Consider the following 24,623-nt stretch of genomic DNA (forward strand, 5'->3'; position numbering starts at 1 on the left):
GGGATCTTCCTGTCCCAGGGATCTGACCTGGGTCTCCTGCACTGCAGGCAGATGCTTTACTGTCTGAGCCACTAGGGAAGCCTTAGCACCTAACACAGGTATGTAGGAAGTGCTGAACAAATGTTAATTATATTTTGTCTTATGTATCCCAATGACATAGCTAAGGACTCTCCTTTTGGAATTACCTGCTTTTTCAATTCTTTCTAGATACAGTAGCAGTGTTGGTCGCTCAGTCATGTCTGACTCTTTGTGACCCATGGACTGTAACCTGCCAGACTCTGTCCATGGAATTCTCCAGGCAAAAATGTTGAAGTGGGTAGCCATTCCCTTCTCTAGGGGATCTTCCCAACCCAGGGATAGAACCCAGGTCTTTTGCATTGCAAGCAGATTTTTTACAGTCTGGACTACCAGGGAAGCCTTTCATGATACAGTGCACCCCCAAAAGTGAATAATTCTAAGGATGATTATTTGACTTGTAAGAAACATCTAACTTAATCTCAGAGTGTGCCACATTGAAATCTGGTATTTTTCCATAAGCCCACTGAAAATGATGAAGCAAGGACTGCAGAGTGTGATATTTCTGTGTCTTCCAGAGGGGCTGAGGTTTGGGTAATTTCCAAAGAAAATATTTGTGATGAAAGGGTTTATTTAATAGCACAGTGATGTTTAAGACATTATTTTTACTTTCAACTACTTTCACATCCATTGTCCCAGAGAATGAGGGAACCAAATCTCTGAGGAGTTAAGTGATTTCTCAATGAGCAGACTCCTGGTAAGGCTGCAGCTATCTGATGCATGGAGAGCTAAGAAAAACCTTTCAATAGAATAGCTATGTTTTATATTAACATTAACTTTATAATTTATCAAGTGTTTCTCATGTTTATTAAATAAGCATAAATCAATTAACTTCACAGTTCAATGAAGGGAATAAGAATATTGGAATAAACAAAAGATATTCTATTTCTAACCAAACTATAGTCAGTTCTTTTTTACTAAGTTAATACATTTTTACCTCCTTCTGGCTGATCCAGGTCAACTTCATAGTATGTGGCATCACTCCTTTCTGCCTGGAGAAGACAAGCACCAAGCCTTATCGTGAGGGATCTCCTAGGTTCACATAGTTGTTCTTTACACTATGTTAGCATTTCTGATAGTTTGTCACTGATAATTCTTACTTACCACTCCGTAACACTTACTCATACTGTGTAAATTTCAACTGGCTATTGATCTACTTTGTTAACACTGCACTTCAGCCACAGATTGGTGGAAAAACTTATGCTTCCTTCTGCTCTTTTTGCCAAAGTCTGTCAAATATTTTTAAACTATGATTCTTTCAAATCAAAATGAAGTCTCATGTCCAATCTCCCCTCTTACTATTATCATCCAGTCAAGGCCTGGGTATATGCCCCTCATCAACCCTTTTCATGAAGTTAGAGATAATTTTTCATACTGGAAGGTATTTCCCCATTGCTGATTTATATTATTTTTTATTTATTTATTTTTTATATATTTTTTTAAAATTTTTTTTATTGGAGGCTAATTATTTTACAATATTATATTGGTTGGTTTTGCCATACATTGACATGAATCCACCCCGGGTGTACATGAGTTCCCCCTCCTGAACCCCCCTCCCACCTCCCTCCTCCCTTTTATCCTCCCTCTGAGTCATCCCTGCACACCAGCCCCGAGCATCCTGTAACATGCAACGACCCTGAACTGGTGATTTGTTTCACATATGACAACATACATGTTTCAATGCCATTCTCCCAAATCATCCCGCCCTCACCCTCTCCCACAGAGTCCCAAAGATTGTTCTATACATCTGTGTCTCTTTTGGTGTCTCATTTACAGTGGTATCATTTGCATCTTTCTAAATTCCATATATATGCATTAGTATACTATATTGGTGTTTTTCTTTCCGGCTTACTTCACTCTGTATAATAGGCTCCAGTTTCATCCATCTCATTAGAACTGATTCACAATGCATTCTTTTTAATGGCTGAGTAATACTCCATTGTGTATATGTACCAAAGCTTTCTTATCCATTCGTCTGCAGCTCAATCCCAGAAAAATAAATGACCCAATCAAAAAATGGGCCAAAGAACTAAACAGACATTTCTCCAAAGAAGACATAAAGATGGCTAACAAACACATGAAAAAATGCTCAACATCCCTCATAATCAGAAAAATGCAAATCAAAACCACAATGATTTAGTTTAATGTGACAAAAATTTATTTTGTGTTCCAGTTGCCTTTCCTTCTCCTGAATGTCTTTTCACCTGAAGGAAAGAAAACTCAACTCTATAATTGGATATATTTTTGTTAGCAACTTTTTAAGCTGATAAACTGCCTTATTTTAGCAAATCTTCTGGTTTGAAGTTAAAAAAATATCTTAGGAACCTAGAAGTTTAAATAGATTTAATTGCAAGTGGACTTTTACAAATAACAATGACTTAATCACTTTGATAGCAGTTATTTTTTTTGTTTTGTTTTTACAATTCTAATGAATCACTTTTTTGTTTTGAAGTCAGTAATAAAAGACAAAATAATTATTATTCTAACATCATCTTTGAGAATGCTAGTGAAAAATGTAATGTATGTAATGAAAACATGAATGTAATATAAACTGTCTTGAAACATTTTTTATGAATTAAATTAGTCTCTCATTTAGATACTTCTGGAGAGGTTGAACACAACAGCTAGCACACAGCAGGTGAACTGAGTGGTAGAGGCCGCAATATCCCTGAGCCCGTACTGTCCCAACGAGAGATGACAAGAATGGTCATAACTGGAAACACCATTGCGTGCTCCCAAGGAAGGACCGTGCTGTCTCCTTCTATTCCATCTTTTCTATAGGACCATGAGAACTGGAGAATGGCCATGTGAAGGAAGGGAGGACAGTCTGCAACTGGGCAGTGTTGCTCAAGGGAGTTTCAGGCAAGGTTTTGAGAGGAGTGTGAGCAGGTGGATGTGGGGAGTGTCATTTCTTCACTGAGAGGTCCTAGGGTGTTGTGAGATGTGCTCTCTCTCCTGATGGAGGAGGGATCACCTATTTCTATTCTATATAGGTCATTGCTAGGCCAGACCCAGAGAAAACTGCCACCATCTTTCACTGGATAATTCTGTTTGGCTCTTGGCAAGGTAATGTTATAATAACAAGTAAATTATTGTCATCATTCCATAATTTGTGAAATAGTTAGCTTATATAGTTTATTAATCTCTGTCTGGATTAAATATGTTAGGTTTCTTGTGAATGAACTACAAATTGTTTCATGCTACAGTCTGTATCACCACATACTTTGGAGCCATATCTTAGACTAAGTTCTGAAGTTAGCACATGCAGTGAAAAATTGGATAGGGTCAGAATTATCCTAAAAATCCCTCAGCATCATGTCATGTTGGAGACTAGCATACTGAAACAACATTGCTGTTTTTTCCTTTAGTGTTGGAAAAGAATTCTCTCTGGAATTAAACCGGTTGGCTGGCATTTAGGTCTTTTAGATCTTTAATGGATACAAAACTGGAATCACGTTCAGCTCAGAGAGAGGCTGTCAGACAGATGAAGAAATTTAGTGAAACAGAAGAAGCAGTAGATTGATGTCACTTGTTTACATTATTATGAATATAACAAAAGACGGTCACCTGCCCCCACATGAAAACTATAATTTCATCTCTTTTACTATTCAGGTAACGTTTTTCAAAATTGTTTTTGTGTCACAGACCATAATGTTAGTAATAGTTTGTGCTTTTTTTGCATCTATGGTTTTGAATTTACAGGCTAGTAGAAAATTACACTTAACCTCTCTGGCTTCTGTTAAATGAGTGGTTTGGATTAGATGATTGTTAAGAGTTCTTCTAGTTCAAGGAACATCCACTGCACCTTGTGTTAACAAGGATAAATTTGGCCATTCTCCTGTGTTAAGCCTCCTTGTTTTCTCATTATGCCTGCTGATCAAAGACTACTTAAAATTTAAAAGCATTTTCTTTCCATTTCTGCTTGTTATTTGGCTAGACAATAACATATATTACCATTCTTTTATTTTATTTTAATGATTTTAACAATCCCATCATGTGAATGTTAACAAAAGACTTCCAAAAAGAGTGGATTATTATAATAGAATCTCCTTACAAAGCTCTGACAATATGTCATGAATACATTGTATTTGATATCTACGATGTATTTTATATCTATAGATATGAAACTGATTATCATTAAATAAAAAGTCAGTTATATAAAGAGAAGCTTATAAACAAAAAGTCAGGTGAGAACTACATTTTTCTCACCACTGTCAGAGCTGAAGACATTTGAAGGAAATATTGTTTTCCATTTTTTATAGTACAAGTGACATTGTTAAGGGGCTTCCCTGATAGCTCAGTTGCTAAAGAATCTACCTGCAATGCAGGAGACCCCGGTTCGATTCCTGGGTCAGGAAGATCCCCTGGAGAAGGGATAGGCTACCCACTCCAGTATTCTTGAGCTTCCCTTGTGGCTCAGTGGGTAAAGAATCCTCCTGCAATGTGGGAGACCTGGGTTCTATCCCCTGGTTGGGAATATCTCCTGGCAAAGGGAAAGGCTACCCAATACTTTTGTATTACTGTGTTTAACAGATGACTTTATTTAACTAGATGAAATTATGTTACCATAGACAGCTAACAATATAATAAATAGATAACAAACTTGTTATTACCAAATTTTGTATATTCAATCTATCTAAATAAGATGAAATTTAAAATTATCAGGCAAAAATTCTGTCCTGTGGCTGAGCTTATCTGGATTTGCTGTGATAAGCCAATAAAATTATTTTTTTTCATTAATCTAGTCCAGGTGAAATTCACCATTAGGTATTTGGTTTCTGAAAGCTTATTAAGTAACATTTATTGAGTTTGTCACAACATTAAGAGCTTAGTTCAAATTTCTGTTAAGCGCAGCACTCACATATAGAAGGTGACAAAGTCCCCTCTTTTTATTCTCACTTCACTTTCTCCAGTTTCATTTGGGCATCACAAACATAGGATTTTCAGATAAAATTATGGGAATGGTTGTCTTTCTTTTTTCTGTACTATTACTTAGTTGGGGGCATTGACTTAATATGTAAATAATAAACAACTATCAGTCAAGCCAGGAAAATCATATTAATAGCTACCATCTACTGAGTACTTTTTATGTATTTGGCATTTTACGTAACTTATTTTACATTACAACAACACTTTATGTTAGATATTATTCATATTTTACAGACAGAAAAACTTAAGCCAGACCATCAAGCTCATAGGCGGTAGAAACAGAGTTGCAGCCCAGGACAGGAATTAAAAGACTTGATGCTGTTGGTATTTAAGTCTCACTTGACTCCCATACTCTGAGTACCACCAAATAATATAAAAATCTATACAGTGCTTCATGTTTAAACACTTTCATATATTTCTCTTCAAAACAGTCCTGTGAGGTGAGCAGGATAGTTAGATGAGGCCATTGCAACTCAGAGATATTAGGGGAACTTTACAAAGGTAATGAGAGGTAGACTTAACCTGCAAATGGGTTTTAAACTTCAAATGTTGGTTTGATGTTAAAATAGAGAATGATCACTGAGACTCACTGTAAGTGGCTTTTCCTCTGATGAAGTCCAAGAGATCCACATGAGACTGAGGAAACCAGAGTGCAGGTGTCTCCTCTCACCTATGTTGCTGTTCATGGCTAACCCACACTAGCCATGCAGCTGTCATTGAGCCTCAGAGGGAGGATTCTTACTCATACACGAGGTTCCACCTTGTTACCACATAAGGAATTTCTGTAAGTAATTGAGCAAGTACCATGTTTTCACTTCTTATTGTATCACTGGATTTCAGCAGGACCTAATATGTCCTTTTCAAAGTTTGAGACAAGGCATAGATAGTTGTTATTATTGACCATCCCCCATTCTCACTCACATAAAATTCTAATCTTATTCATAAATGTTAGTGCAGAATCTTATTATCATTGTCATAATGGCCAGAGACAGTGGCCCATGTTCAATTTCCAGAGATGGTAAGGACAGAGTTCAAGAAAAGTAGAGTGAGGATCAGCCCTAAGTGAGGCAACCCCCGGAGGAGACTCCTCTGGTTTGAAAATTAAGTCACCCAAAGCTGGTCTCCTGGCTCCTCCCCTATATTCTCATTCTCGTTTCTATTCTCACTTTTCATGACATGTGAAACATACACACACGCATGTGTTTTCTTATAAAATGTATATAGTCCCTATTTCTATGCACATAATCACTGGGTTCTTTAAAAAATAATTCAATAACCAAAGTAATGTGCTATATTTTCACATTTTTATCTTCCGAAAACCAGCTTGTAATTTAAAATTCTGTGAGATCCAGTTTCATAAACAACACTGATAATTGAGAACCACCCTGAAGTAGTCACAGATTACTAAAAATAGTCCAAGCCTAAATATACAGAGGAAGTATCATTGAAAAGTAAATGTTTATTTGTGTCAGAAGCACCTAGATCAGTATTGTTGGATTTGGCGCTACACAGAGCGGGGTGTGAGTCATGAATCTACCTCTTTCTGTGAGAACTTCTAAAAATTGTTTACCCTCTCTGAGGAGCAGCTCAATTAAAAGCATGAAGCATATTTACCTGGAGGTTTGTCATATAGTGTTTACTCAACGAATATTAGTTCTCGTCTCTCTCTGCTCGCTCCCACTCTCCCATTATGCCCTCTCTTATTACGAGGCTTCCGTTCGTTTGTCAGACAACTATTTCTTTCTACAAATTGTGGTATCTATTAAATAGGATTTAAATCTGAACAGCTATTAAGTAACTGTAAAGTGTGCAAGATGGAATGTTCTTCTGAAATATCCAACATCATGCATTCCATCTTTATTTGGGGCTTTAGAATGGAAAGTACAAGCTCAGCCAATGAGGGAGCCTGCATTCACCAACCTTGTGTGTATATTGTGGAAAGGAAGAAACATGTTAGATAAAAATACATCCCCTGTTAGAGATACATGAAACTGCCATCCCAGAATTCTGATCTTCCTGTAATGGCATGATTTTAGGCACAGTGTGTTAATTATATAAAACTCTCCAACACTAGTTTTCCCAAAAAGCAAGCTATTAAAACCAACAGTGAAGCAACTTACTGCCGCCTGTATTTGCCTTGGTTCTGCTGAACCTTTATCATCTCTTCCCATTACTTCTTTTCCATGCCTTTCTTATCTTCCCAGGGTCCTTATCTTCTCAGAATGACAAGCCCCTGCCCAGTCAGGCCACATGGCCACTTATTAATGCAAGGTATTGAAAGATTTTGTGCAGATTCTAGGTATCTGGCAAAGGAGCCTTTTCACCCTAAGATGCATCAAAAGTACTTTTAATTTTGTTTTGTTTCCTAATTCTTCCTGCATTACTGTCTAGCTTATAAAAGGAATAGCTGTGTATTTAATTTTTCTCTGATATAAACAGTAATAAAGACTCAGTAGTCAAGAATAATATTTTAATCTTTATCTCACTCTGAATATTAGACTTGGAAACCTAGAGAGGTTTGCTATTCTATAAAGTGGGAATTATCTTCCTGTCACGTTGACTTTCAAGATCTACACAGTCTTGTTCCCAGTCGCGTCTGTCTCCCTCACTGGCGCTTTTTCACTGACCCCTCCTTCCTGGATAATCCTAGGCATTAGTGGTGTTGCCTTCATGATTCCTGACTTCTCTGACTCTCCTTGATGTGAGACCTCAAGTATGCTTGTACCCATGGCTGTGTGTTTCTAGCATTATGTATGAGTGACATGTATGCACAGGTTTATAATTCTTAATTGTATTTTCGGAGTTCAGTAGACTTTGTTTGGGGCCTCCCTTATAGCTCAGTTGGTAAATCATCCGCCTGCAATGCAGGAGACCCCAGTTCAATTCCTGGGTCAGGAAGATCCCCTGAAGAAGGAAATGGCAACCCACTCCAGTATTCTTGCCTGGAGAATCCCATGGACAGAGGAGCCTGACAGGCTATGGTCCACGGGATCATAAGAGTCGGACACGACTTAGCGACTAAACCACTGACCACCAGACTTGGGTTGAATCATGATTTCACATTTCGATAGCTCATGTATAAGTTGTTAATAAATAGCAATCCAGTTCAATCCGGTAAATTACAAGTCAGACTAGTCTCACCCTTCCCAGCACATTGTAATGGCTAGTTCCCTGGGTAATAGATTCTTCAGTCACAGAGCATCTTGCTCATCCTCATAACACCAGGTAAGTAGAATGACCAGTACATTGGAGCTACAGTAAATGATGCTGAAATGGTTGAGAATTTGAGGGAGTATCACGATTCTTCCCATGTGGTTAATATGGTGAAACTCATTCTCTAATCTGCCCATGTTCAGGAAACAGGCACATCTTCCAGAATGGAGAGTGTTCAAAGCTGTGATCATCCTTTAGACTAAAGCCATAGTGGAAGTATGGAGACTTTGAAACAAAATAGAACCTCGTCCCATGACTTGGAAGTATTCTTCTTGTCCCATAACTCATCCTCTCCCCCACACCCGTGCTCCCATACCACCACCCACACGGAAATGTAGTAGGTGTAGGCACCATACCTGTGCTCTCACTAAGCAGGATAGAATTTGTTCCTGAACACTTCTGAATCCACTGTTCTCTTCCTGAAATGCCTTTTTCTCCATCTGGCAAAATACATCTCTCCTTCTAGAATCTGCTCGAGTCACTTCCCTTGTGAAATTTCCCCAAACCCCCACATTCAGTTGTCTTTTCTTTTGAGTCCTCATTTTGTGCATACAAATTTTCTGGCTGTTTATAGAGTGACCAACTCATCCAAATTTACCTAGGAATGTCCAGGTATTAGCAAAGAAAGTCCCACATCCTGGGGAAGCCTTTCAGTTCAGTTCAGTTCAGTTGCTCAGTCGTGTCCGACTCTTTGCAACCCCATGAATCACAGCACCCCATCACCAACTCCCGGAGTTCACTCAAACTGACCTCTATTGAGTTGGTGATGCCATCTAGCCATCTCACTCTCTGACGTCCCCTTCTCCTCCTGCCCCCAATTCCTCCTAGCATCAGAGTCTTTTCCAGTGAGTCAAGTCTTCGCATGAGGTGGCCAAAGTATTGGAATTTCAGCTTTAGCATCAGTCCTTCCAATGAACACCCAGGACTGATCTCCTTTAGAATGGACTGGCTGGATCTCCTTTAGTCCTAGACAAATCCGGGCAGACAAACCTCTATGTCTTCCCCATTGGAGTATAGACCTCCTTGGTGAAAGGGTTGTATTGCATTCATTTCTGTGTTCCCAGTGTTTTGCACACTGATACATTGACGAATGTGTATATGAGACTTGAAAGACTGAAGTCAGTGAGTCAGAGTTGGCAGACACCAGTGGAGGAGCAGTTTATCTAGTTTTGTCTCAATACAGAAAGATGCTGAAATAGTGTTGTCATTTAGTTTTCTTCTAGATAAACTCTATCGTACCTCTAAGTTTATGACTCACTACTTTTGCTCAATCTAGAAGCAAAAAGTTAGCAATACCTAAGATAACAATAACCTTCTCCTGCACCCAGCAATAAAATTTTAGACAGATGTTTATGAAAATGAGAAGAAATGGATAGAAAACCTTTTTAAATGCATGCCTACTGGCTCTGAAATCTTGGAAAATGAGTCTATATAACTGGTAGGTCCTGGGGGCTTCATGACATGAATGATAGGGCACAATGTCATTTCTGCTGAGAGTGAAATATCAAGTTTGCCGTGTAATTGTGAACATTAATGGCTAGGTGATGAATCCCACTTCTATATAAGATACACATAAAATACACATTACACATTACATGTCAGTGTCTTAACGTAGTGCTGCTACTGGGGAAGAGAAGAGAACTCATTTATCTGAAAATATACCCACATTTGGGAAGCTCTTTCTGGAGGGACATGGGGGAGCAGGCTCCTTAGCTGTGAGAGTTTCAGCACCAATGTGAGAATACTCTTCTCAGTTGGCCAGAGTCTACCTCCCACCTGTACGCTATGACCCCAGATCAGACACCCTTATGTCCAGAAAGAGCAAGAGAACATGTGAGTGACTCAGTCTTCCCACCCACATTCATAAAGCGAATCTACATTTCCTTCAGGTACAGTAGGGAATAATGAATGAGCATTCATAGAAAGAAAATGATCACTTAAGTGTTAGAACTGGGAAGAAATCTTTCAAGAGGCAGGATTCTATTAGTCTGTTGTTTTTTTTTTAATGCTCCAAGTGAAATAGATTTAATTATTCCATTTATCCAAAGCTCATTTTTAAAAATAAAGTATATTTAAAACATTAATCTTTGAACTAGTGCTTTTAAAATTTATATTTTCAAAACACTGTAAGGCACACATCATATTATGTAAAGCCTATTTTATAGCTCTTTTTGTTTCTATTTTATCTCCCCTGCTAGACTATGTGTCTGATTGATCTTTGCCCATCCCTGCACCCCCTACCACAGTGCCCAGCAAAGACCATTTGAGAAACAAATGTTCAATGAAACACGATAGCATTTATTGAGTACTTACATCCAGGTACCGGTCTTAAGTGATATACTCAACTTATTTAATATGCACAACAACTTTATGAGGTAATATTACTTTCATCCCATCTTTACAGATGAAAAATTCTGAAGCACCGGGAGGGTAAATAATGTGCTCAAGATCACATTCTAGGATGCGATTGGGGGGAGGCTTGGATGTAAATGCCAGCAACATGACTGCAGTGACCGAGTTCTTAATACAGTGTCCCACCTTCTGTCAAGACGGTTGGCCCCAGAAGATCCCTGCAGTGTTATTATTGTCTTATTAGTTTCTGAAGCAAAAGGAAGCTTTTATTCCCTTTATCTAGACTGAATAGTAGAGAAAACTTTATGGGATCTTCTCAAAGTTTGTTTTAAAGTGAATAAAAAATATAGACAGGGATGGGGACAGTGTATATGTTTGGCTGCCCATGTAGCTGCAGTTTAGGGCTTCAGATGTAAGGAGGCAACATGCCCTTTACTAACCATCCTGGAGTGTGGGAGTCAGAATTAGGGTCAAAGAAAAATTATGGAATCCCAAGCAACCAGGAAATTCTTACTGTGATTCCACTCAGGAATTATTCTCTTAAAAAAATATACTCCAAATAAAATAGATTTTGGGAAGCCCCAGAAGGAGCAGGTTTGCATAGACAGGATGACATACTGAATAGCAACCCCAAACATCAAGCTAACCTTCCCACACCCAGTGCTGAGTGGCTACCTCCTGGTGCTCCCACATTTCGTTCCTTACGTAGTGCCTTTCCATATGAGCACATCTCTGTTGTAACATAAGAGAGCAGGTCAACATCTTTCCCAAGCAAAGTGGATGACTTTTTCACTATCACAAGAAAGTCTTGAAAGATTCTCTGTTTTGCAGGATTCCATGGGTCATTACCCAGATGCAGATTGGTTATAGCTCATAAACTGGCCCTAAGCTTCACCTGAAGTTCTGTCACAACATATATTTTATGGGAGAGTTAAACTGGAAAACAGCAAGATCTATGACCTTTCATGCCTGCCTGCCTCCATCCAGATATTTATGCGACAAACATTTCTTGAACACAGGCTACCTCATGCTTTGGAGTAATTAGCGTAGCCACCTTGATCACCTTGGAAATATTTTACTCGTGGTACAATCTCTATTTGAAAGGTACTTTCTTCTCTCTCACATTGACCCAATGATCTATTTCTAAACTGTCAACCAAAGTCAAGTGGCCAGTGGGTACAAAAAGTGTTATTGGTGACTATGTGCTAAAAATGTCCCTCTCCACAAACCCAGGAGAAGCACGATGGGGAGTGAACAGGTTGGACTATGGATGGAGCACTGTTAGTGAGGGTCAGACCATGGCCTTCATCACCCAGCAGACCTCTCCTGTGTGTACTGATGGGCTCGGGACAGGAGGCATTCCCCTGGTTTCTTCCATTTCCTCCCCACAGTGAAGGAGGTAGCAGTCAAACAGGACTCCGACCTAGGACTACCTTTGGCAGCATGTCATCCAATCCGCCATAAATATTTCCTTCCCTCTGTGCATGTCTGAAACTCTCATTTGCTTGTGTACTCTCTTCTTGAGCGAAAGAACATTTGTTAATACTCCCCAAGGCCGAGTACAGAAAAGAAACTTCTAGTTGAATAAAGGACACCTTTGTACACCTTTGCAGCTTCCATCTCTGGGGATTGCAACCCTAGCTGTGCAAGAGAGTGATCTGGAAAGCTTTTTTATTTTTTTAATGTCAAGCCGTATACTCCATTTGGAGATTGTGACTCCATTAAGTTAGGGTGTGCCTGAATCCTCTCTGTTTTTTTTTTTTCCTAAGTTATTCAGGTTCATCTAGAACTACAAAGTACTGCCACATGCAAACTTATTTTATGTTTCCATTCCATGATGAAAGAGGGTGAGAGAGGTAAGCTACAAATGAGTGACTATACTGGCAAAGAGAACAGGTGATGGAAGGGCATCCTTGAATATCCTTTTGCCATTCCCATGTGGAAGGATCTCATATCAGTAGTCTTTCATTTCTAAAATGGGGCTGTTGGGATCTACCCTCCTCAGAATATATCTTACCCCCTTAGCTCTTAACACCTAAAAATTCTATTACTCAAATGTAATTCTGAAAGAGATGGGAATACCAGACCACCTGACCTGCCTCTTGAGAAACCTGTATGCAGGTCAGGAAGCAACAGTTAGAACTGGACATGGAACAGCATTCTGGTTCCAAATAGGAAAAGGAGTACGTCAAGGTTGTATCTTGTCACCCTGCTTATTTAACTTATATGCAGAGTACATCATGAGAAACGCTGGGCTGGAAGAAGCACAGGCGGGAATCAAGATTGCTGGGAGAAATATCAATAACCTCGGATATGCAGATGACACCACCCTTATGGCAGAAAGTGAAGAGGAACTAAAAAGTCTCTTGATGAAAGTGAAAGAGAAGAGTGAAAAGGTTGGCTTGAAGCTCAACATTCAGAAAACAAAGATCATGGCATCTGGTCCATTCACTTCATGTTAAATAGATGGGGAAACAGTGGAAACAGTGTCAGACTTTGTTTTTTTGGGCTCCAAAATCACTGTGGATGCTGATTGCAGCCATGAAATTAAAAGACGCTTACTCCTTGGAAAGAAAGTTATGACCAACCTAGATAGTATATTAAAAAGCAGAGACATTACTTTGCCAACAAAGGTCTGTCTAGTCAAGGCTATTGTTTTTACAGTGGTCATGTATGGATGTGAGAGTTGGACTGTGAAGAAAGCTGATCGCCAAAGAATTGATGCTTTTGAACTGTGGTGTTGGAGAAGACTCTTGAGAGTCTCTTGGACTGCAAGGAGATAAAACCAATCCATTCTAGAGGAGATCAGTCCTGGGTGTTCATTGGAAGGACTGATGCTAAAGCGGAAACTCCAATACTTTGGCCACCTCATGAGAAGAGTTGACTCACTGGAAAAGACTCTGATGCTGGGAGGGATTGGGGGCGGGAGGAGAAGGGGACGACAGAGAATGATGTGGCTAGATGGCATCACGGACTCAATGGACATGAGTTTGAGTGAACTCCAGGAGTTGGTGATGGACAGGGAGGCCTGGCGTGCTGTGATTCATGGGATTGCAGAGAGTCGGACACGACTGAGCGACTGAACTGAATAATAGACTAGATATAAGAATAGAATTTTAGATCGTTTCCTAGGTTCCTGTCCTGTACAGAGCTGGATGAGCTGGCTAATAATTCCCTCACGGAGTCTTAAAAAAAATGAAGAGGAGGATGGCATATGTCATTCACATCCTTTTACACATTGTACGGCCCCCAAATCCACGCTAAAAGGGCTAGAAGCTATTCATACTGGAAGCACAAGGAAGACAAGGCTTCCTTACTCAGTGACAATCATATTTCTTTGTGATACATCTTTTAAAGCTTGGAAGCATTTTAAATTTTAAATGAATGACTCTATTTGTGACAATGTAAATGTTCTGTAACAATTAACTCAGGACACTAAAGCCATCCCCAGCTTCCACTATTTGTCAGGTACAAGTCATACTAGATGAGTTCATTGGTATTTTTCATTCTCTGTGAAATGTAGAACTTCAGTTTAATGGTGAATGGAATCTTTTCAACATAGGTTCCATAAAGCAAGTGGCTGCACATTGACTTTTCTAAGGAAGTAATTACATGCATGTGGCAAGTTGGAGGAATCCAATTGTATAGTAAAACTACCCCAGAAAGTTCTTGTAATGTGTTTTCTATGAATAAAGTTATGTACATGATGAATAATGACCTTGAGAAACAGAAACAGAATAGTTGGAAAATGAAGAAAGATGGTAACTTCGGGACACCTCAGAAATATTTCTAGTTTCTCAAAATTAATAGCATATATTTGCAGACAAAAATTTTAAAACACATACTCAACACTTAACAACAACAACAACAAAATATATATATATGTAGTCTCTCACTGTGTCAGTGCTTCATTTACAAAGTCGAATAACCTGTGGACCCTTACACAGGTATGTACAATATCAAGAAGGAAATAAATATGAAGATCATTCATTAAAACACAGTATGATCAGGTTGTTAGATTAATTATTGTGACATTATCATTTAAGATGTTGTACACTACATCACAAAATTATCTTTATCCAAGACCCAGAAAGAATGATCTCATGAGCCTGAATAACAGGAATACTATGTCCTTTAGAGCAACCATCTTGAGTTTATCTTAAATATTCCGAAGAATATAACTTGTTTCTTTTTCCTGCTGGGTTAGCAGCTTGAAAGCTCAATACAAATTTGTAGCATAACTCTAGTAAACAAATAGGATCCTATATTATTAATTTTGTCTCTTGATCTTCCACCTAGACTCAACTAACTTCACCATGGATGTTGTTTACTTCTCCTTGTTGTTGTTCTTTAAAAAGGGCCTCAAATTCTCTCAACAATGAGTCCATGTATAAGAAAATAAATAAACTGATGACAGAAGTTTGTTGAAGGTTTTATGTGAGAACCCAGGGGAGGAGCATAGAACAGGTTTGGAAATTTACTGGGTGAGGGTGAAGAAGGGGTTATGGGACAGATGGGGAAAGCATTGTAGAAATAATGATAACAACAGCAACTGCACTTACAAATATAGCAGTAGTAATAGGGAATATCTACACCTTGAAGAATAAACAACTGTATTTTATAATTGTGGGGTTCTCCCTGTATATCTGTACTTTGCAAATATTACTTCTCATATCTTCACAGCAACCCCAAGAAGAAGATATTAATGTCCCCATTTTGCCGATGAGGATATCAATGGTCAGAGAACTTAGTAATTGGCCTCAGATGCTACCTCAAACTCAGGCTGTCTTGCTTCAACTGCTTCACCACTGATACTATAAGTCTCACAGGGAAAGAGGAGGGGCTCGATAGGATATTGCTGATTCCAGTGAAAGTAAAAGTCACTCAGTTGTGTCTGACTCTTTGTGACCCCATGGACTATACAGTCCATGCAAGTCTCCAGGCCAGAATACGGGAGTGGGTAGCCTTTCCCTTTTCCAGGGGATCTTCCCAACCCAGGGATAGAACCCAGGTCTCCCGCATTGTAGGTGGATTCTTTACCAGCTGAGCCTCAAGGGAAGTCCAAGAATACTGGAGTGTGTAGCTGTTCCCTTCTCCAGCAGGTCTTCTACATTGCAGGCAGATTCTTTACCAACTATGCTATGAGCTATGAGGGAAGTCCACTGATTCAAGCTGAAATCTTCCTATTACATCAGAAATATTATTTCCAATCTGCCCTTACTCATCTCTGTACCTTCCCCTTTGGCTGCATCACCATGCACCTTTGCTCACAATCATTCCTGGGAGGGAGGCAGTATTATTCCATTCTGAGAGATGGAAGATGCTAAAGTTTCAGGCTTAATAATTTGTGCAGGGTCACACAGCTAATCAAGCAGTAGAGCTGAATTTTGAATCCAGGACTCACTGACCCCAGAGCCTGTGTGGCAGCAGCTCCCCTGCCCCAGCTCTTGTGAGCAAGTACTTAGATACTGCAATCGTCTCGGCAGATTTCTGGCAATTGCTTTTCTGCCTCAACAGGAATTCAATTCAGTTCAATCACTCATTCGTGTCTGACCCTTTGCGACCCCATGGACTGCAGCACGCCAGACCTCCCTGTCCATCACCAATTCCCGGAGTTTATTCAAACTCATGTCCGTTGAGTCGATGATGCCATCCAACCATTTCATCCTCTATCATCCCCTTCTCCTCCCGCCTTCAACCTTTCCCAGCATCAGGGTATTTTACAATGAGTAAGTTCTTTGCATCAGGTGGCCAAAGTATTGGAATTTCAGCTTCAACATCAGTCCTTCCAATGAACACTCAGGACTGATCTCCTTTAGGATGGACTGGTTTGATCTCCTTGCAGTCCAAGGGACTCTCAAAAGTCTTCTTCAACACCACAGTTTAAAAGCATCAATTCTTCAGTGCCCAGCTTTCTTTATAGTCCAACTCTCACATCCATACATGATTATTGGAAAAACCATAGCCTTAACTAGACTGACCTTTGTTGGCAAAGTAACGTCTCTGCTTTTTAATATGCTGTCTAGGTTGGTCATAACTTTCCTTCCAAGGAATTGCTGCTGCTAAGTCACTTCAGTCGTGTCCGACTTTGTGCGACCCCAGAGATGGCAGCCCACCAGGCTCCCCCGTCCCTGGGATTCTCCAGGCTGCTTTATAATATGCTGTCTAGGTTGGTCATAACTTTCCTTCCAAGGAGTAAGCGTCTTTTAATTTCATGGCTGTAGTCACCATCTGCAGTGATTTGGGATCCCAAAAAAATAAAGTCTGCCACTGTTTTCCTATCTATTTCCCATGAAGTGATGGGACCAGATGCCATGATCTTAGTTTTCTGAATGTTGAACTTTAAGCCAACTTTTTCACTCTTCTCTTTCACTTTCATCAAGAGGCTCTTTAGTTCTTCACAACAGGAATTATCTTATTCATATTAACAGAAAATTGGTGGTTAAGATTTGGTTTCTCTCACCTCCTTTTGTTTCTTATGAATATTTATAGACCGAAGATGAGAGGACTGTGTGTGCACATCCTGTGTGCACTTTTCAGTGTGAAATCATACATTGAGAAAGAGAAGGTATGTAGGCAAAGGATGCACTTTTAGAGGCAAGTTTCAAGTACCAGCCTGTTCACTTCTAGGAATGTGATTTAGAGCAAGTCATTCAGTCTCTTGTGTGTCAGTCTCATCACCTTAAAAATGGGGATAATTAGAATTCTAGACTATTGTCATGAGACTTAACTGAGAAAATTTATATATGGTACCTGGCATAGAAAGTGAAAGTCGTTCAGTCACGTCCGACTCTTTATGACCTCATGGACTATAGCCCACCAGGCTCCTCTGTCCATGGGATTTTCCCAGACAAGAGTACTGTAGTGGATTGCCATTTCCTTCTCCAAGGGATCTTCCTGACTCAGGGATCGAACCTGGGTCTCTCACATTGCAGACAGGCTCTTTACCATCAGAGCTACCAGGGAAGTCCCTTAAGTACTAATTGTTCATTCCTCTTCTAAGCCCTCTCCTCTTCATACTCTTATACCATAACCCTAGTTATTTTGTATAAAGAACCAAAATCAGTGTACATGCCAATCCTCTGGTGAGGCATATGCAGAAAAATAGTTACATGAGTATTACTAGGCAGGGTTGTGGTTCCCACCCTTTCTATGGATAAAGAACTTTAAACTTTATATAAATATGGATCATACTCTAAGGATACTATAAGGAATTCTTAAAGTCTAAGCCCTTAGTTTGTTTAGCTGATCCATACTTGCTTAAAGATACTCTGTATTTGATATCTGGAAGTTTATTGTCTCACTAGGAAGACTGTAAATACTGTCCTTTTGATTGATCTCTCAGCATCAGTCATCCTAAAGGTATTCTACAACTTAATGTTGTTAACATAAATTCCACACGTATTTATCATTAGGGATCTTTCTCCCTGTATTCGAGCCCTAATACAGGTCTGCCAATTTCTAAAATGTGTAGACTTTAGTTGCTGCAAGAGTTAGACAGTCAGTGAATTGCGCTTATACTTACCTTGTTGAATTTTACAAAGCTTAGATAACCCTTTTTTCTTCAGCACCATTTGGTATAAATTTCATTTGTGGCCACATGTTTAAGTGCACCAAACTCATCTTAAATCAACACAGTGGACCAGAAAGTAAGTGCATATTCTAGCTCTTTTAGCTGAATCATGCATAATTTAAATACAATACCATATGAAAGAGCTATTGAGAACTCTCTTGTCACTGAAACATGCATTGTACAAAGCCGCCCCAGCAGAGGCCTGACTCTGCCTGGTGGGGCTTCAGCTATAATCATGTGAGGTATCTCGTACTCAGCTGCATTCTGTAGAGCTATCCATTTGTTCTCTTAAATGACTTTGCCCCATTATTATTCTAATTTGAAATTTTATTTTTCAGCCACATAAATAGAAGAACACAGTTTGAAAACCCTGTCCTGGAAGCAAAAAGGAAGCTACAGCAGCATAACATGCCCCACACAGAACTTGGAACAAAGCCCTTGCAGGCCCCAGGTTTCCGAGGTTAGTACCTGTCAACACTCAGTGTTTCAAAGGGAAAAACTGTCTCTCAAACTGCCTGCTCTTCCAAATATGCCTTTAGCTCCAACCCTTTCATATAATTGATTTGCTTTCCCCAGACCCCTCAGTTAGCTTTAGCTGGGTGTTTGCTCTGGCTCTAAAAGCATGTACTTAGCAATCAGCAGTGAAGTTAACCCTGGGGCAGCCCTGCACAGGAATTTATAGCAGGTTGCCAGGTGGAGATGAATGGGTGTGACAGTGATACGTAAACTGCAGAGATTCATAGAGACTCATAAGTTTGCCCTCAAATGACCAAGCACGAGAATGAGGCTTGTTCTCCTTTGTGACAGTAGACAGCTCCTCATCGACAGTACCTAGGCCCAAACCCGCCCGCCCCCTCGCCGCCCGGGAGCGGTCCCGCAGCGTGAGTGACCTGCCTTACTACGGGAGCCACCTCCCCGGGAGGCCGTGGCGCATCGGTATGTCCTGGGCCGCTTGCTGCACCTGAATTCACCCTAGAGCCACGTGCGGGGATGAGATGCTGCACACACTTTTCACGTCTTAGTGAGCTCTTACACGTGAAAGCACGAGGGAGGCACTGGTAGTTGGGAGGTCTAGTTATGCCCGCGGATGAATTCACACGCTTTCACTGCAGGACCATCAAGATGAATGTAAAAGTCTCACACTGAGCTTCTCTCCAAATTGTAAACTGTATTTTCATAAAGGAAATATAGGTGGCATTTATATTTTAAAGAAGCCCTCTTTTTCATACAGATGTGTGATATGTAAACAATCTAAGGGCTTCTCTGGTGGCTCAGTGGTAAAGAACCCCCCTGCCAATGCAGGAGATGAGGGTTCAGTCCCTGGGTGGTGAAGATGACCCGGAGAAGGAAATGGCAACCCAGTGCAGTATTCTTGCCTGGAAAATCTGCTGAACAAAGGAGCCTGGTAGGCTACCATCAATGGGGTTACAAAAGAGTTAGACATGGTTTAAGGATTGCTGCTGCTAAGTCACTTCAGTTGTGTCTGACTCTGTGCGACCCCATAGATGGCAGCCCACCAGGCTCCACCATTCCTGGGATTCTCCAGACAAGAACACTGGATTAAGCCAAAACAAAACAATGTAAAATCCCAGTATATGGCCCTCATTACTTTATAGTTTATCCATTACATATTACCCAAAATGGAGCAATAACAGAATACTTAAACTTAGTCACCAGGTACAGTCTGGTTCCTATAAATATTAAATCATATCACTCAAAATGGAACAACTAAAAATAAATATATATAAATATAATTTACTGCATAGCAGTTAAAGCATGACTATTATTTTTAAAGCATTTGAAATATGTAGGTTGAGATCCCCTGGAGAAGGGAAAGGCTACCCACTCCAGTATTCTGGCCTGGAGAATTCTATGGACTGTATAGTCCATGGGGTTGCAAAGAGTCAGACATGACTGAGCAACTTTCACTCACTCATACTTATTACAGATCATAGCTGGAAAACAAATTACTAGTTAAACCTATATGAGTGGGTTCAAGTTCTTTTCAGATTATTTGGGTATATAATTTGAACGTGTCAGCATATTGCTACAAACTGTGTTACTTTTACATTCATGATTATATTTAGAGATACTGACTTGCCACTCGCTCACGTTTTAGAGTATACTAATTGCTATCAGGTCAGTAAGAAACAGATTTATCTTGTTATCTTCATAGTATAAGCAAAACCTAACTCAGTCCCCACATCTAGGCATTCTTTCTAATTAATTTAGACATTTCAGGAGGTGCTAACATTCTAGTGCTCCTACTTTTTGTTAGACAAAATAGTCCATTCTGGTTTTCTAGTCCTCTCCCTTCAAGGTTTTGGGCAGGCCCAGCCTCTCACACAAACCTCCTACCTGGACCCTTTCAGAACAAGAGGAATGGATCCACATGTGTCTGGATGATGTTAGGCTTTGTCTTTGTCTGTTCAGCCCTTTTTAAGCATAAGAAAGTGACTTTAACTTAGGTATGGCATTGGGATTTTTTCTTTTTGCAGCCTGAGGCAGTTGTAAAATAATGTAGCTTTTTACAACTGTGTATTCTATAGTATTTTTTCTTTTGGTGAAATTTTAACTGTTAATATTTTTGGCATTGTGCTTTGTACCATTTATTAAATAAAAATTTTAGAAGAAAAAAGAAAGTGAGTTTAGTGAGTAGACACACTGACTTGACAAACTGTCTAAACCCAGAAGCTCTGTCACGTTTCTTGGATTCTTAGGCCAGCTCTGTGTTTGTGGCAAGTGCTCAGAGGTTTGCTCTCACAGTCACACCTGCTTGTATTTACTGTAATTAACCCGACAGTTGCACTTGGGGTTGCTGTTCAGTGGCTGACTTTCATCATGTAAGAACGTGCCTTAACCGCCATGCTTTTTCTTTTTTAACTTTTACTGACCAGTAGAAAAGCCACTCTTTACCCGGGATGCCTCCCAGTTGAAGGGAACGTTTCTCAGCACCACACTCAAAAAGAGCAACATGGGGTTTGGATTTACCATCATTGGCGGAGACGAGCCTGATGAGTTTCTACAAGTGAAAAGCGTGATCCCCGATGGGCCTGCAGCACAAGACGGGAAAATGGAAACAGGTAAGTCCCTTGACACTTTAGAAAATTGTTTTGCAATGTTTTTTCTAAGACAAATGTTAGAAGCTTCTTTTTGTGTTTTAAATTTGAAGGTCAAAGGTCACTTCACTGAAGAGAAACCACAAATCATGTCTCCCCTGAATTTAAAAACATCAAATTGATGTAGTTTGGAACTCTAAATATCATTTTCGTTTCTTTTTTCTGACTGCCCCTCTATTTGCTGGATTCAATTAACCCTGGAGATTGACACCTTTCTAATTTATTTCTGGAATCCCTTCCTAGAAATTTGATTAACATTTCATATTTTCTAGCTTATAAAAAGCTAGATGTTTTAAAAATCTGTGTTAATCTTACAGTATTCTCAGGCTAAATTGCCCAGGTTAGTTATTTAAATATGCTTGCTTATCTCATAGAAAAAAAATTATTAATGATATTCATCTTTATATATTCCCATATAGTATTTTAATACATAAGATTTTTTTCTCTAGTCCTTATGAATTAATTTTCATATGCATGTACCTGGATGTCTATCAAATTATGATTAAAATTCATTTAACATGGAAATGCAGAGTCTAATTGTTTAGGGCAAGGAAATATGAAAGGTGCACAGAGATAGAAAAAGTCATAATGAACTGAGTTTGATTTTGCGTATGATTTTCAAATTCTCCTCCTTGGTCCATGACCTGGAATTAGTCCCATAATTTATGAATACTGCTTTCCTTTTCTGGAAAATAGAGAAGTAATCAAATTTGATCTTGGGTTTTTCAAATATTGATTCAAGAATTTTGGAGTATTGTTTTTGAAATATCTTCAGTTCAGTCCAGTCGCTCAGTCATGTCCGACTCTTTGTGACCCCATGAACCGTAGTACGTGAGGCCTCCCTGTCTATCACCAACTCCTGGAGTTCACCCAAACTCATGTCCATTGAATCGGTGATGCCATCTGACCATCTCATCCTCTGTCGTCCCCTTCTCTGCCTGCCCTCAATCTTTCCCAGCATCAGGGTCTTTTCAAATGTCTTAGAAAATTACAAAATGCAGCAACTGTATTTTACCATTTCACACTTTACTCACCATTGATATAATTAATGGTATTTACTTACTGAAGTCCATGGGTCTTAGTAGATAAATACTTACTTTTGAGGAAAAGTTATACCATTTGTATTCGCTATATGTTTATTTGATTGCAATTCTGTGGATTTTAAAGTGGTTTGTATATGAAGAGACAACATAAAATTGAGGTCTTCATCTGATATTTTTAATTTCAAAGATGACTGTTTAGTAAATGGTTCCTTTAGAAATAACATCTTTTCAGGGTCACCTCATTGAGTATATTTGTCACTGCCTCTCACTAGTGAGGAAGGTATTTAATAGCTGTTACATTTTCTTAAATTTGAATAGTTTCAAAACTTTCACATTTTTCAAATGCTATTATTGTAAAAATCATGTGTATATACTCTTCTAAGAGTAAATTAGAGAATGTCCAACTCTGCTGCTCATCTGGTGAGATTTTCCTAAATAGTCACACCTTCATGTTGCCCCCAAATCATAGAGAAACATTAAAAGACTCAGTTAAAAAGCATTCTGTCATTTTCAACTAGAATATGAGGAAACTATGAAGTTAATAACCATCTTAGTAGAGGGAAAGTGATCCCCAATGCTTCTGAACTTCAGTGAAATATTTAAAAAACTCATTTCTCTTTTTCTGAACAATAATTTTATTGAAATATAGTTGATTTACAATGTTTTGTTAATTTCTGCTGTAAAATGATTCAGTTATACATTATTTTTATATTCTTTTCCATTATGATTTATCATAGGATATTAAATATATTTCTCTGTGCTATATAGTAGGACCTGTTGTTTATCCATTCTATATATAAAAGCTTACATCTGCTAACCCCAACCTCACTCTTCACCTCTCCTTCAGCCACTTCCCCCTGGGCAACCACTACATCTGTTCTATATGTCCCTGATTCTGTTTCCATTTCATAGATAAGTTCATTTGTGTCATATTTTAGATTCCACAAATAAGTAATATCATATGGTATTGGTCTTTCTGACTTACTTCACTTAGATGAAATCTCTAGTTGGATGCATGTTACTATGAATGGCATTATTTTGTTCTTTTTATGGCTTAGTAGTGTTCCATTCAGAGAAGGCGATGGCACCCAACTCCAGTATTCTTGCCTGGAAAATCCCATGGACAGAGGAGCCTGGTAGGCTTCAGTCCATGGGGTCACTAAGAGTTGGACACGACTGAGCGACTTCACTTTCCCTTTTCACTTTCATGCACTGGAGAAGGAAATGGCAACCCACTCCAGTGTTCTTGCCTGGAGAATCCCACGGACAGCAGAGCCTGGTGGGCTGCTGTCTATGGGGTCGCACAGAGTCGGATACAACTGAAGCGACTTAGTAGCAGCAGCAGTGTTCCATTGGATAAATGTACCACATCTTCTTTATCCACTCGTCTGCTGATGGACGTTTAGACTGTTCCCATGTCTTGGCTATTGTGAATAGTGTTACTATGAACATAGGGGTTCGTGTATCTTTTTGAATTATAGTTTTGTTTGCTGATATGCCCAGGAGTGGGGTTGTTGGATCATATGGGAATTCTATATTTATCTTTCTGAGGAAACTGTGTACTATCCTCCAGTGGCTGTATCAACTTACATTCCTACCAACAGTGTAGGAGAGTTCCCTTTTCTCCACATCCTCTCCAACATTTATTATTTGTAGACTTTAATGATGGCTATTCTGACCCATATGAGGTGGTACCCCGTTATAGTTTTGATTTGCATTTCTTTAATAATTAGCAATGTTGAGCATCTTTTCATGTGCCTATTGGCTATCTTTGCTTATTATTTGGAGAAATGTCTACTTAGGTCTTCTGCCCATTTTTCATTGGGTTGTTTCATTGTTGCTGTTACTGAGCAGTATGAGTTGCTTATATATTTTGGAAAAAAGCCCATGTCTGTCATATAGTTTGCAGATACTTTCTCCTATTCCTTAGGATTTCTTTTTGTTTTGTTCATGTTTTATTTCACCCTTTTGCTATATAAAAGCGTGTAAGCTTGATTAGGCTCATTTATTTTGTTTTTATTTCTATTGCCTTGGGAGACTGACCTAAGAAAACAATGGTCAGAGAATGTTTGCCTATGTACTTACTCTTCTAGGAGTTTAATGCCATCATGTTTTACATTTAAGTCTTTAAGCCATTTTGAGTTTATTTTTGTGCATGGTGAGAAAGTTATGTTCCAACATCACTGATTTACATGTGGTTGTTCAACTTTTCTAACACTACTTGCTGAAGAGACTTTTTTCCATTGTATATTCTTGCCTCCTTTGTCGAAAACTAATTGACTATAGATGTGTGGGTTTATTTTGGCGCTCTCTGTTGTA

General features: G+C 39.2%; 1 protein-coding gene across 1 annotated transcript in view; it reads left to right on the top strand.

Annotated features, from left to right (window-relative positions):
* Positions 1-24,623, top strand: part of MAGI2 (membrane associated guanylate kinase, WW and PDZ domain containing 2) — a 1,553,247-nt gene that overhangs the window by 1,165,419 nt on the left and 363,205 nt on the right. The window contains exons 8-9 of the mRNA XM_055420681.2: positions 18,481-18,602; positions 21,043-21,225. Of these exons, the coding sequence (XP_055276656.1) occupies positions 18,481-18,602; positions 21,043-21,225 (305 nt within the window). The remainder of the gene's footprint in view (positions 1-18,480; positions 18,603-21,042; positions 21,226-24,623) is intronic.

Source organism: Moschus berezovskii, chromosome 3 (assembly GCF_049115385.1).
Source record: "Moschus berezovskii isolate FMDL1 chromosome 3, NW_MosBer_1.0, whole genome shotgun sequence".
In the NCBI taxonomy this organism is placed as follows: Eukaryota; Metazoa; Chordata; class Mammalia; order Artiodactyla; family Moschidae; genus Moschus; species Moschus berezovskii.